General features: G+C 36.1%; 1 protein-coding gene across 1 annotated transcript in view; it reads left to right on the top strand.

Moving 5' to 3' along the window:
- SRBD1 (S1 RNA binding domain 1) overlaps positions 1-15584 on the top strand; it is a 189609-nt gene that overhangs the window by 157200 nt on the left and 16825 nt on the right. Inside the window, exons 17-19 of the mRNA XM_025465747.3 lie at positions 2512-2618; positions 3915-4091; positions 7767-7949. Of these exons, the coding sequence (XP_025321532.1) occupies positions 2512-2618; positions 3915-4091; positions 7767-7949 (467 nt within the window). The remainder of the gene's footprint in view (positions 1-2511; positions 2619-3914; positions 4092-7766; positions 7950-15584) is intronic.

The following is a 15584-nucleotide window of genomic DNA, read 5'->3' as shown; positions in this document are numbered from 1 at the left end:
TTTTATGCTGGTGGCAAGCCACCATATTAACTTTATGACTCTCTAATTGGTCACAACCCTCAGCTTGAAAACCACTGACTGTACTATTATTATCATAACAGTACAAATCTCAACACCCTGGCCTTCCAGAGATGGAGTAGATGCATGAAACACAGACTTTTTGTTTGGAAGGAGGAAAAGAAGGTTGGAGGCTAGAAGTGGGATAGGCAACCAAGACTGTCCAGCTACAGGAACTGCTTTCTACTTACTTAGCTATCCCAAGCATCTGGTGTTATTTGACATATGTGGAGTTGTTTACCTTTATTCTAATGGCTCCCAACTATTACTTTTAGTTTTTCCTATTTTTTCATAGTTTTGTCTCTTTCCTCAGATATTTTTCTTGTTGCTATCATTGTGTTTGCCACTACATTGTCCACCATCTCTTACCCTCTCATTTTTGCAAGCCCCCTTTTCATTTTGCTGCTTCTCATCTACTTACACCAAGAAAAGACCATCTAGCTTCTTAAGTGGTGTGGATCAAAAGTAATTAGGTTCTTGAGGCACCTGGGTGGTGCAGCCAGCCAGTTGAGCAACCGACTTCTGGTTTGGGATCAAGTCTGATATCAGGGTTGTGAGATTAATCCCCCAGTCAGGCTTCATGCTCAGCACAGTCTCCTTGGGTTTCTCTCTCTCTCTCTCTCTCTCTCTCTCGTTCTCTCTCTCTCTCTCTCTCTCTCTCTCGTTCTCTCTCTCTCTCTCTCTCTCTCTCTCTCTGTTCCCCCACTCTCAGTAATAAATTTTTTTTAAAGTAATTAAGTTCTCAGCAAGGTCTTAATTAGGTTTTTATGATCCATTTCATGATTATGTTTGCTTAGTAGGAGTTTTAAAATTATGTCTGTGGTTTTTAGCTGTGGCCTAGATAACTAGTCAGGTTGTCTCTGAAATATAAAAGTACTACTGTACCCTTCAGTCTTTCAGAACAAAAATTTCTACTATTATTAAAAGATAATAACATAATCACAGTACCTGGGGACTCTATTTACTATATGGTCTTCCTGAGAACCTCAGGTTGTCAAACTTAACCTTGTTTTCTTGAGACAAATGGAGAAAGATGCTAACCCGTATTTTCACATCTGGGAAAAACAATCAGAAGATCTTTAATTTTAGAATTACGAATAAATCAAGCATATTATGAGGTACTCATCATGGTAATCTTGCTTCAGTTAGCCAACAAATATTTACTTCCAAATACTGTGTTATATAAATTCTAAGATGCACATTTTCTTACATTTTAACATCTCTGAAATCAGAATGCTTCTTAACAATTAATGGTATCTTACAGTTGCTGTTGGCCCCCATGGCAAATAATGGTGTGGATTCTCTGTGGACTTGATTGTTAATCTTGGAGTCATGACTGAACTGCAAACTCTTCATTATTTTAGTCAACAGACTATTGAACAATAAAACATTTAAGGACCTTTAAGGAGTTTTATTGCTGTCTAAAATCTCCTATTGGTACTTTTTCTGTTAAGATTAAGATAGAACTACTATCAAAGCTTACAGAATGAGCATTGGAACCTTTAAAGATAATCTCAGACACCATAGAACATTACTCTTTTAGGAAATGCTGCATTACCTGCAATCTTCAGAGTATAAAGGACAACACTTGGACATTTAAGACTGAGTAAAAAAAAAGATCAGAAAAGTTGAATGCTGAATGTGAAGAAATTTTATGAATACCTTAACCAGTTTAGATTGCTTATATTTTCCTTTTAATCTCTGATAGATGATTTAAGAAAATTCTAAATAAGTCCAAAAGAATTCTTTCAATATTTAAAAAATAAAAATTTCAAGTAATAAAGCATTGTGTCATGATTTAATAGGTACATAAAATAATAATGCATCTTAGTAGCAACGATATCTTCAGTGTGATGAAACAGGAGACTTTGATTTACTATTAGACTTACTGTGTATTAGTGTACTGTTTTCTACTATAATTTACATTTTTCTTCTCTTAAGAAGAACTAAGGAATAATATACACATGTAAGTCAGGAAAACACTACCAGACACTGTGTGAATGATGGAGACCAGTATGTCTCAAAGTGTGCTCCTGGAACCAGCAGCAACAGCATCACCTGGGAGCTTATTAGAATGCAAATTCTCAGGCCCCATCCTAGACCTGTTGAGTCAGAAACTCTAGATATGGAGTCCGGCAGGCTGTGTTTTAACAAGCCCTGCCAGTGATTTTGAGGGCAAGCTAGGGTTTGAGAACCAATGGCCTGGCGGAATTCTGGGAAAACAAAAATTACTGGTGCTATTCTATTGAAGCTAGGTGTATGAGTGATTTAGGGAGTAAGAAGACCGCTTCCTTAAGTTCAGCTCAATTACATACTAACAGTATATTTAAGAAAAATGAAAAAGTTTACTATGTTGTGTCTCTGCCAGCTACCAGTAATATAGGTGCATAATGGAATAGCCCTAAAACTGCGTGTCCTTCACCTTTGGTCGACATTTGATCTTTGTCTTTTTAGCACGACGTATCTCAGACTTTACTCAAGGCAACGCTGGACAGTGTTGTAGAGGAATGTGTCAGCTTTGTGGGAGTGGATATTAACATCTGTTCGGAAGTTTTGTTAAGGTAAGACAAGAGTTCTGTGGCTGCAGATCACAGAATCTTAAGTTTAACTGACTCTTCAGTTCAAATTTAGCTAAAATAAGGAGACACATGTATAAAGTTGTCAAGTATAGAAAATCTATGAGTTCATTGCTTTACCTAATCAGTTTGAGGGGAAGACATAATTTAAGAAAAGAATTGTAACAATTCACATTATCATTTTTAATACTGCAAATCTAAAGTGAAGAGCATATGGTAACCATTGAGTGCATTAGTGTTGCTAATAGAATTTAAATAAGGTTAACATGGAAAAGAGCTGTTTCCCACCACATGAGAGTAGGTATTTTTCACTGGTTCAGTCTTGTGGATACATCTGTCAAAGCTGGCAGTAACCAAAAGATAAATTCTGAGGGTTCAAGGTATGGTTATCATATTTTTACCTGGATTCTACAAGTCACATGTCAAAACCCTTATCTTACTATAATCACATCTTACATACTCTGTCCTGTTTTACTGGGGTTTTAGAAGAGATGATTTTTTTCTCTCATAGTTTTGCACTTACTACACGATTCTGCCGATGCAGCATGAAATTCTGGACCTCTGTAAAAGATCTGGACTCTTTTGCTTTGAGACTAGTATTGCAGAAAAATATCCCTTATGTTTATTTTATGGTGTTGCTTCTCTATCACAGCTACAAATATTCCATAATTTCATGTATGGAATTCAATGACAGAGTTAAAAATCTCTTAAATTTTAACTTTTTAAATAATACCAAGCAAACTATCTAATACTATAGTTTTTATATTTTTATACTAACCATGACATTCATGGTTCACCTCCTTTCTGTCATCTGAGTCTTTAATGAGAGCAAGCTGATAAAAGGGGGGAGAAGTAATACAATACAACTGTAGCTATTGTAACTCTTGCTGCTAACTCAGTTTGTAAACTACTACACAGGAATAAGCAGAACTATTACTTGATTCAGAAATACAAGGAATGTGAATAGTATAGAATGTGGGGAACAGTTCTTTTTCTTATACTAGTGTTAACCAGTTTACCAGCATCCTTAGTACCACTACTGGTTTTATCACTATTCTGTATTCTCTTGTCCTTGTCTCCTCTTGGACTACTCTATCCCCCTTTGTCTTTTTTATTTAACTCCCTTTTGGATTAACTTAGAGCCACATGACAGTATGTAATTGCAGTTGTTTTTATGATGCAGATGTTTTATGTCATTGACTTTTCTGATGAGGTCTTTTCTTTGAATACTCTTAGGACTATTGTGTCTGCCGCAGTACTCCTTTTGTTTATTTTTTCTAGGCATATTGCAGGACTCAATGCCAACCGAGCCAAAAATATTATTGAATGGCGAGAGAAAAATGGGCCCTTCATCAACCGAGAACAGCTAAAGAAAGTGAAAGGTCTTGGTCCAAAGTCTTTCCAACAGTGTGCTGGCTTCATCAGAATCAACCAGGATTATATTCGAACATTTTGCAGGTAATTAGTAAAGTGTGTGCTCTGGGTTCTTTATCAGCGTCCTCCTTTATTGTTGCTCCTCCTGCTCACTGGCTTCAAACCTAGGTGTCCATTTGTTCATTCCTTCAACATGTGTTGACTCTCCAATCTTTGCTAGGCACTGGAATCCAGTAGTGAACAAATCAACAGATTTCCTGCTCTCACGAAGTTACATTTTAATACGTGAGACAAACAGTAAATAAACTAGTAAAATAAATAGTTTCAGATGTAGTAAGTTATACAAATTAAAACAGAGAGATGTGACACTGTCTTGGGGGAACAGTATGAGTTTATTATGCTTTATATGAGTTATTCATTGAAAAGTTATTTGAACCGAATGTTGAGTGAGATGAGGGAGCTAAGCACACAGGAGTTGGAAGGAAAGCATTCTAGGCAGACAGTATATCTGCAAGGTCCCAAGGCATGACCAAATTTGGTGTATTCTGGAAATGAAACTAAGGCCAGTGTGATTGGAGCATCACAAGTGGGAAGGACTTATACAAGGTGAGGTGACAAAGAGGACTTCACAATGGCCACTTTTATCTGTTTCTCTAAGTGAAGTTGGGCCTTCTCACTCCCTCTTCCCTGAAAACTGACCAAAAAATAATTGTGTAGATTAAGAGCTAAATTCTTGCCCTTAACTTCTAATCCTGGTAGTACAAAAGCAAAGAAACTGGGTAAACTTCTTAGCATTTTATAGTCATGAAAGAATAGGGTTTTTTTCAAAGATTTATTTATTTATTTTAGAAAGAAAGAATGCAAGTAGGAGAAAGAGCAGAGGGAGAGAGAGAAACCTCAGCAGACTCCCCTCTGAGCACAGAGCCCAATAAGAGCCCAGTCCCAGGACCCCAAGATCATGACCTGAGCCAAAATCAAGATTGGCTGCTTAACCAATTGAGCCACCTAGGCATCCCGAAATGGTGTTTATGTATTTGCTTCTCTGGGGCTACCTGTTTCATTCATATTATTTTTTTCTTTTGACAAAATTATAAGAAAGATAATATGGAAAAATAATCTTTATTCTGCAAAAGACTAAAAGGGAAAAACCAGCCCTGCTGGATAATAATAATATAAAATTAGAGTTATCGGGGATCCCTGGGTGGCGCAGCGGTTTGGCGCCTGCCTTTGGCCCAGGGCGCGATCCTGGAGACCCGGGATCGAATCCCACATCGGGCTCCCGGTGCATGGAGCCTGCTTCTCCCTCTGCCTGTGTCTCTGCCTCTCTCTCTCTCTCACTGTGTGCCTATCATAAATAAAAAAAATAAAAAAAAAAAAAAAGAGTTATATAACCATTTAGTTTTGATGTAGAAGTGGAGGAGAATAGAGTCTGAAATTCAAAACATAGACAGAATTTAGTTTATGATAAAGGAGAAGTTTCAAACAGTGAGGAAAATTGATTAACTATCCAAAAAGTGGTATTATGACAAGTGGCAGGAATTTGAACGCATGGGGGAAGCTATAATTCCACCTCATATCTTATACCCAAATAAATCCCAGATGGATCATAGACTTAAATAGAAGGAGTGAAACTGTAAAAGTCCCAGAAGAAAACATGGGTAAATTTTGCAGAACACTGGAACGTTAGGAGGCCTTTTGTAAGTAGACAACAAAACCTAGAAGACAGAAATGAAAAACAATTGAGGATAAAATAATCCCATGTTTCTTAGTTTATATGTTTTTTAAACACTTGGTTAGAAAATTCACATAATATAAAAAAGAATAAAATGAAAAATGAAAGGCCACCGTCACTTCAAAATAGTTTCTAATATATTGCTTCCCAATAGTAAATTTATACTTAGATCAACTTGTATGTTTATTATTTAAAAATGCATATAGAAGGGATTCTGCTATCTAATTAAACTATTTGAAACTTGCTTTATTTATTTCAGTAATAGATCTCAGAATTCTTTATACATATTACATATAGATGTATATCATTATTTATAATCTCTGCATCATATTTAATTTATGGGTGGGCCATAATCTAATGTAATCAGTGCCCTATTGATGAACATTTGGGTTGTTTTTGTTTGGTTTTTATTGTTGTTTTCATTTGGGTTGTTTTTAAAACTTTATGTTTTATCAGCTGATAATGAAGTACTTGAAAATTCATGACTGTTAATCTTAATAGATCATACCTTTATTCAGAATGGACTACTGCTATCTCATTGAGTGTTTTTTGCTTTGAAATCTATTTTGTTTGTTAGCAATGTTGCTGCTTTTGCCTTTTTAGTATGCTTAGTATTTTTTTTTCAAACTTTCTGTGACCTTTAATTTTGATACAACTCTTTTTTTTTTTTTTTTTTTATTTATTTATGATAGTCACACAGAGAGAGAGAGAGAGAGGCAGAGACACAGGCAGAGGGAGAAGCAGGCTCCATGCACCGGGAGCCTGACGTAGGATTCGATCCCGGGTCTCCAGGATCGCGCCCTGGGCCAAAGGCAGGCGCTAAACCGCTGCGCCACCCAGGGATCCCTGATACAACTCTTATAGACCAGTAGATTTCATGGTTTTGTTCAATCTTATATTCATTTATTACCGTTTTTGATGTTAATCTTATATCTATTGCATATTTTCTCATCATCATGCTTTCTGAATTCCTTTCATGCTGTTTGTTGGATTTCTCAGCTAACTAGTTTTCCCACCTCATTTTTATCTCCCCTTAGTGATTTCAAGTTGAATGTCTTTTTCTGATGATTATCCTTAAGCATCATTTGGACTAGCCTCTGCGGTTAATAGGTATCTTTGTCCTCCTGGAGAAGACCGGCACCTTAGGACTCTACCCAGCCTTTTTCCCTTCAACTATATGTCCCATGATAAGATGACATGGGATTTTAACTTTAGTTTCAGACTGTTCTTTATATATATTTACATTATTCATTAGCAGTTAATAAGTTAGTATAGTCTCTGCCCATCACTGTTTCTTGTAGTCTACATTATCACTTTTGTTGAATTTGTTTTTGCTGGAATATATATATCCTTAAATTCTTTTCAGAGAAGGTATATTATATAGGTTGTACTTTAGCCCTTAAATGTCTGAAAATGATTTTAATTTGCCTTCCTTTTGGAATGCTAGTTTGGTGAGGTATATAATTCTAAATTCAAAATCATTTTCTCTCAGAACTCTTAGGATACTGGTTCACTGTGTTCTGGCATCTGATGTTTACCAGTGAGAAATCTGATGCCAGTCTGATTCTAGTTCCTTTTGAGGTAATCTGTTTTATTTTTCTCTCTTGATTCTTGAATCATATTGTAAAGTTGCCTCACAATATGTCAAACCTGAGTCTTTTTCCAGTCATCCTATTTCGTACTCAGTAGGTTCTTTTAAGAACTTGTAATTCTCTTCAGTTCTGGGAAATCGTCTTCTCTTTCTCCTTCTCCTTTTTCTTTTTAATTTACTTTCCTTCATTTTTCTCTGTTCTCTCCTAGAATACCAATTATACAGGCTGAGTCAGGAATGTTTTTGGCTTTAAGTAACAGGAAACTCTATTAACAGTGTTTAAATAAATACATGATAATTTCTGTGAAGTCAAGGTCAGCATGTGGGTGCTGTTTGTGTGTATTTGTATGGCAGAGAAATAAGCACATTTTAAAGACTTCTTTTCTTCCCAACCTTCCTTCCCCTCCCATTCCTTGCCTCTTTTAAATGGTTACAGTGGTCAGCAAACTGAATCTGCCAGTCAAGTTCAGGAAGTTGCTGTGACATCTTCAGCAGGTGTTGAGGTCACAAATGAGAAGCAGGGCAAGAAGAAGAACAAAACTGCTGTGAATGTTGTGCTGAAGCCAAATCCTTTGGACCAAACTTGTATTCACCCGGAATCGTATGACATAGCGATGAGGTAAGTCTGAGGCCCATGTGAGAATTCTCCATGCCCCAAGTGAGTTCCCTACAGCAAATGGCCTTTGTTTTGGCACAATGGAGACTTTAAAAACATGACCATGTTTAACATGACAACATTTTTCAGAAGTTCCGCATTGCTGAGTTATGTGGCACATTATATTATTTCAGTGAGGAATGAAACCATTATTCCTGGAGCAGTGTCAAGCTAATAAACCCTGGTACTAATGGTGAAGTGTGTGTAATGGAAATTGCATGGCACTCTCCTCTGTTTGTTTTGGAAATTAACAAGACACAAATGACTAGCACCTGGCCTAAAGCTTGTGCTTATCTAAAGATAAAGCCTTTTTGAAAGTAAATGGCCAACTCTCAAATTTCTTAAGAAATATTGCCCTGCTAAGTTATTAAGAGTCTAAGAAATGGTGTACTTTTAATGAGCATACATTACACAGAATGATATGGGGAGGTTTTGAGTAGAAGGAAAAGTTTAATGTTAAGGCATTAAAAGACAAGGAAATTTAATAATACATTTAATTAGTTAAAAATCACTGAATATTTTAAGACTTTTAGTGATTTAAATAAAAGCGGGTTTAAAATAGTGAATATTTTAACTTTCACTGAATCAAAAGTGAGATTTTTTAGCTTGTTTTGAAAAAAATTTCTATTTGATTTTAATAAATATAATTTGTTTCCATTTATTTATTTATTTTTTAGAAAGAGAGAAAGAGGGAGGGGGGGAGCAGAGGGAAAGCAAAAGAGAGAATCTTTTTTTTTTTTTTTTTTGTATATTTTCTTTACTGGAGTTCGATTTGCCAACATATAGTATAACACCCAGTGCTCATCCCATCAAGTACCCCCCTCAGTGCCTGTCACCCAGTCACCCCATCCCCCACCCACCTCCCCTTTCACTACCTCTTGTTTATTTCCCAGAGTTAGGAGTCAAGAGAGAGAATCTAAAGCAGGTTCCATGCCTGGTACAAAGTTCAACTTGGGCCTTGATTTCATGACCCTGAGATCTTGACCTAAGCCGAAACTAAGAGTTGGACACTTAACTGACTGAGCCACCCAGGTGTCCCTTGTTTCCTTTCTTTTAAAAGTGTTTAAAATTATAGACTATAGCACATCATAGAGAACTTAGGAAATAGAAAAAAAAAAAGGAAAAAAAACCAGAACTTAGGAAATATTAAAAAAATAATATGTAATACTCTGTCAACATCAAAACAATGGTGCCTATTTTTCCCCCAGCATTTTGTTATGGAGAAATTTAAACATACAGAAAAATTGGAAAAAAAAATTGTTTACAATGAATTCCTAGGTACCCACACCTAGATTTTATCATTAACATTTTACTATGCCTGTTTTTCTACTTATCTATTCATCTCTTCATCAGTCCATCTCATTTTATGCATTTCAAAGAAAACTGCAGACGTCAGTGCACTTTCAACTAGTACTTCAGTATGCATATCATTAACTGGAATTCTGTAATTCTTAACAGTATTTTTTTCTCAAGGTAAAATTCACATACAATTAAATTTTAAGTACATATGAGGTGAATTTGGGCAAATAAATATTTTCACAAATATAATACTAATTATATTAGTATAATCCAAAAAAAAAAAAAATCTTGCTGTTATCCTAAAACCTTCCCTTATGCCCCATCCTAGATAATCCCTACCCTAACCTCCTAGACCTAACCACATATTCTAATTTTTTCTACCAAAGATTTGTTTGCCTCTTCTAGGACTTGATATAAATGATACCATACAGTTGTACTCTTATGTAAGGCTTCTTTCAGCATAAAGTTTAGAGATTTTTTATCTGTGTTAAAACAAGTAAATAGCTTGTTTCTTTTTATTGCTAATATTTCATTGTATGAATGAATAGGCCACAGTTTTTCTCCTTATCAAAGTACCTTTATACTATTTCCAATTTTTGGCTTTTATGAGTAAAACTGCTATGAACATTCTTATACATTTTTTGTTTTTGTTATTGTTGACATTTGCTTTCATTTTTCTTGGAAAAATACTTAGGAGAGAATTTGTTGGGTCATAAAGGTAGGTGAATTTTTTCTTAGAAACTTCCAGACTTCACTCCAATATAGTTGTACCATTTTATACTTTTCATCAACTATACATGAGTTCTGTTACTGGACATCTCCACCATAATTTGATGTTAGTCTTTTTAATTTTAGCCATTCTTGTGTGTTGTGTGTATGTGGTAGTATCTCTTTGTAGCTTTAATTTGCATTTCTCTGGCAACACTGAGCACTTTCTCATGGGCTTATTGGCTATTGGCATACCTTCTTTTGTGAACTCTGTTCATATCATTTAGCCATTTTCTAACCTTTCTTAAAGATTTTATTTATTTGAGAAAGAGCATGAGTGAGAGGAGGGGCAGAGGGAGAGGGAGAAGCAGACTCCCCGCTGAGCAGGGAGCTGCAGGAGGCTTGAAGGCAGATGCTTAACCTTAACCGACTGAGCCACCCAGGCTCACAGCCATTTTCTAATTGAGTTGTTTATCTTTATATTATTGGAATGTGGGCATTTTAAAAATTTTTTTCTGGAAACTAGTGTTTTGTCCGTATATGTTTCACAAATGTTTTGTTCCAGGTTGTTGTTTACTTCTTTATTTTCTTATTGGTGTCTTGATGAGCAGAGGTTTTGAATTTTGGTGATGTCTACCTCATCAGTATTTTCCTCTTACAGTTATTACTTTCCCTGTCCTAAGAAACTTTTGCCTTGCCTCAAATCATGAATATATGTCTGTGTTTACTTCCAAAAGCTTGATAGTATCAGCTTTTACATTTAGCTTGATGATACATCTGAGGTTACATTTCATGTGTGATTTGAAGTAGGGATCAAAGTTCGTTTATTTATTTATTTATTTATTTATTTATTTATTTATTTGCACATTATGAACATTTACTTATTCTGGCCCTTGTATACATTTTTTAAATGAGCTTATCTATTTCATTAAAAAGCAAAAAACCAGGCAGCCCTGGTGACTTTGCGGTTTAGCTCGCCTTCAGCCTGGGGTGTGATCCTGGAGAACTGGGATCAAGTCCCACGTCAGGCTCCCTGCATGGAACCTGCTTCTCCCTCGTCACCCCCCCCCCCCCACCTCTCTGTGTGTGTGTGTGTGTGTCTCTATTAAACAAATAACATCTTAAAAAAAAAAAAAAAGGCAAAAAACCTGGTGGGGTTAGGATTGGAATTACATTGAGTCTGTAGGGATCCCTGGGTGGCGCAGCGGTTTGGCGCCTGCCTTTGGCCCAGGGCGCGATCCTGGAGACCCAGGATCGAATCCCACATCAGGCTCCCGGTGCATGGAGCCTGCTTCTCCCTCTGCCTATGTCTCTGCCTCTCTCTCTCTCTCTGTGACTATCATAAATAAATAAAAATTAAAAAAAAAAATTTACATTGAGTCTGTAAGGGATTATAGGAACAGTGGATATCTTCATAATAATCTCTTAAGTCTTTTGACCATGAACTTAACATCTTTTCACTTATTTTGGTCCTTCATTTCTCTCAGACATGTTTTAAAATTTTCACTGTACAGGGCTTGCATGTTTCTTATTAAATTTACTTTATATTTTTCAACACTATTATAAATGGAATTTTAAAAATTTGTTGCTAATATGTAAAAATACAATTGATTTTTGCATAGTAACCTTGTATCCTGCAGCCTTGCTATAAGTTCACTTACTAGTTCTAGTAGGTAGTTATAGATGTGTTTATAGATTCTTTAAGTTTTCCTGTATAAACAATTATGTTATCAGCAAATAAATGAAAACTTTACTTCTTTTTTAATATTAATGCACTTTATTTCTTTTTCTTGCCCATTGCAATGTCTAGGATCTTTAGTACTGTATTGAATAGTGGTGAAAATAGGCATCCTTGTCCTGTTCTGAGTCTTAACACATGATTCTCATTTTTTTTTAATATAAAGAAATTATGATCAGGTTGCCTGGGTGGCTCAGTCAGTTAAGCATTTGCCTTTGGCTCAGGTCATGATCCAAGGGTCCTGGGATGAGCCCTGTGTCAGGCTTTCTGCTCTGTGGGCAGTCTGCTTTTCCCTCTCCCTCTGCCTGCTGCTCCACCTGCTTGTGCTCTCTCATCAAATAAATAAAATCTTTAAAAATACATATATATAAAAGTTAAAAAATTATGGTCTCATAGTAATTATACTTCTAGTGTTTATTGTTTGAGAAGATGTATATGTACTATACATGATTTTATACACTTCTTGCAAAAACTGACACCTCCTTGGGTACTAAAATAGCATTTTGTTGCATGCAAATCAATGTCTTTTTAAATGTACATTGTATGTTTTTATACTATAGTTCATAAATTTTTCAACTTGTTCTCTCATATAAGCATAAGTTTTTTATTTCTGCATATCTCTCTTTTTAAAAAGCTGAGTGATATCCCATCACATGATTAGACTGTAATTTATTAATAGCAGTACTAGTAGTGGTTCCTTATAATGGATTCCTAGAAATGCAATTACTCTGCCAAAGGGTTTGAGACTTTATGTGGCTCTTGATATACATTGCCAAGTAACATACTAATTTATGATGCCACCAGCAGTGTTGAAGCTTGAGAGATCTTGAATTTCTCTTGTTAAGCAGGACTTTTCTGCCAATTTTTACATGGGCCACCTTTTGCATGTAGAACATAAAAGCCTGACCAGAAACTTCACCTTTCTCTCTGCTTCCTTTGGGAGCAGGCTTGTCTCTCAGAAGGAGGGTTCTTGTAGACTATTTCATGGGAAATTTTGTCTACATGAAGTTCAACTCTTGACCTTTAAAATCTGGCAACAGAACTAGTAATTTATCTAATTAAGTTTTATCCCCATTATCCACCTTGGAGCTATAATAATTATTTCTGGCTCTTAAGCATACTTATAGTATGATGTATAGTAGATGTATAGACATCATAGGCATCACTCAACATAGGTAGTTCATACTTTCATATAGTATTATACAAGTGTCTTCCCAGGGAAGGAAAGCTCATTGCGGTTATGATTAAGTTATTATTGGTTTGACCTCAGTTGTGTAAAAGTAAATTCCATTGCAGTAAAGTTCATTTTTAATTACATCAGAAAACCAGTAGGAATGTAATGGCTTTCATGCTCCCCTACCATAATGTTACTCCCCAAAATACACCAAGATGTGAAGCTATTAAGTCTTTTTATTTTTATATTTGTGTTATTCTCCCTCACATAACACTTTAGAAAATTGAAGTCATGATATTTTTTAACCTGAGTTAGTCATTTAGTGGTTCTTTTAAAATTCTGTCTTTTTAAACTATTTTTTTTAATTTTTGTTATTTTTGTTTTTGCATTTTTATTTTGCCGATTTTATCTATATGTGGGGATTCTCTATTAAATATTAAAGTCCTTTGTTGTGTGAGCTGAAATTTTTTCTAATTGGTTTACCTTTTTTATCTCCGTATAATGCGATTGTGTTTTTGAAATATAAATGTTCAGTTTTTATGAAGTATAACTTTTTTTACTTTTATGCAAATTAGTCTTCTCTTAAGATAACTAATCTCTAATAACAAATAACCATAATAGAAATCAATAGTCAATGACCTTTGTGAAACACAAAGTTGTTCACAGGACAGAGAGATCATTTCCTGGTGGGGTTGTCTTATAAGGACAAGGATGACTTAGGGAGTTTGGACTGAGAAGCTGCAAGGATAAACTGCTGTCATCTGAGATGAGGAAGACCATGATGGGAGCAAGGTTGAAGGGAAAGCATTAGAATTGAGTTGAAGACCTGTTAGGTTTGAGACATCAAGTAAGCAGCTGGATACGTGAGTCAGGAGTTGAGAGAAGAGCGACCCGAGCTGAGGATATGAGTCTTGTGCTTAAAGCCATGAGTTGGGAAGAAGTCACCACAGGACTGACCAAAATTTAGTGCTTCAACTTCTCCTTTACCCATTCCCTCCATTGACAGTGAGCTTCCACTTCATCTTCCAGTATCTCTGGTATTCATTTTTGCCATTCGTATCCAGTTGTTCTCTTTTATACCTTCACCCAGTCTGTCAGTAAACTGTATTGGCTGTCCTTTTAAAATATACCCTGGTGAGAAGGGTCTGACCACTTCTCACCAACTGTCGTACGGACCTCTCAATCTCAGTCACCATCATCTCCACTGGATTATGACTACTGCGATTAGTCTAACAAGTCTCCCTGCTTCTCTTACCGCACAGCCAGTTATCTGTTCTTAGCAACAGACAACTAGATCCTTTTAACATGTAAATCAAAGTATGTCATTCTTCTGCATAAAACTCTGCTATCACTTCCAGTTACACTCAGAATTAAGGCCAAGTCCCATAATAGTTCCCAATGCCCTTTTAACCTGATCTCAGGTTTTTCCCTCCCTTGCTCATTCTGCTCGAGCCATACTGGTGTCCTTGTTATTTCTTGAACATGCCAAGCCTCTCCCACATTAGGGTCTTTACACTGTCTTGTCTCTTCCCGAACTCTTTTCCTCCTGATATCTGCACATCTAACTACTTAACCTCCTTTACCTCACCAAGACTGCTCACATGTTACCTGGTCAACAAGACCTACACTGACTACCCTACTTAAGTCTACATGCCCTTACCTGTAAGCCTAGTCATTCTGATTCCCATTACTCTCTACTCTTTCTCTCTTTCCCACAGCACTTACCACTTTTATCATACTTTACAACTTACTTATTGTGCTGGTTGTATCTTGTCAGTCTTCCTGAGAGGAGGGATCTTTGAATATATTCCAAGATTGCAGAAAAGAATGGAATACAGCAGCACTCACTAGGTATATGCTTAATGAAGGAATGAATGAACAATTCTGTCAATACTAGTCTGGGTTAGTGGAAAACAGTAGTGCCATTAACCATTCATTATGGAACAAGAGAGGAAGACCAGCCTTTTGGTTTATTTGTTGTTTTTGTGCAGGGATAGTGAGGACAAATGAGAAGAGAAGAGAGAGTTATAAAGGGAGGAAGAAAGGAGGATACAAGTTTCAGTTGGAGGTATATTGAGTTTGAGTTGCTAAAATATTCCATTGCAGGCAAATGGAAAGGCAGTCCTAGAGCTTAGGAGAAAGACCTGAACTAGACATGTTGATATGTAGGATTGGAATTATCAGTGAAAGGCGAGAGATAAGGAGTTATGTGAGTGGGTACACTCATCCAAGGAAGCATGTAGAACAAGAGGAGAAGGTGGTTAAGATCAAAGACTTGAAGAATGTCTGCATTTAAAGGGTCAGAGGGGGAAGAGAAGTCAGAGAAGACAGAATATGAAAACAAAAGTCATGAAAGAAGGTCAGTAAGTTGGTGGTGTCAAATATGGCAGAATGGATAAGTAGTTTAAGAATGTGTTGACAGTTGAGAGGTCATTAATTGAGAGAGTAATTTTAGGAGAGTGGCAAGGATAGAAACCAATGTGTAAGAGACTGGGGAAAAGCAAGCAGTAAGTATTAGAGACAGATAATTCTTCTGAGAAATTTGGTAGTGAAAAGAAGGAACCATGTAATGAAAGTCCAGGAAAAGGTAAGATAAAGAGTTGCTGCTACTTTTAACTTTTAAGGAATAGAGAATGGGGAGACCACAACAATAAAACATCTGTGGCCAAAATGAGAGGAG

Source organism: Canis lupus, chromosome 10, assembly GCF_003254725.2.
Source record: "Canis lupus dingo isolate Sandy chromosome 10, ASM325472v2, whole genome shotgun sequence".
Lineage (NCBI taxonomy): Eukaryota > Metazoa > Chordata > Mammalia > Carnivora > Canidae > Canis > Canis lupus.
Note: the sequence above shows the minus strand (reverse complement) of the source record. Positions and strands in the feature narration are given on the sequence as shown.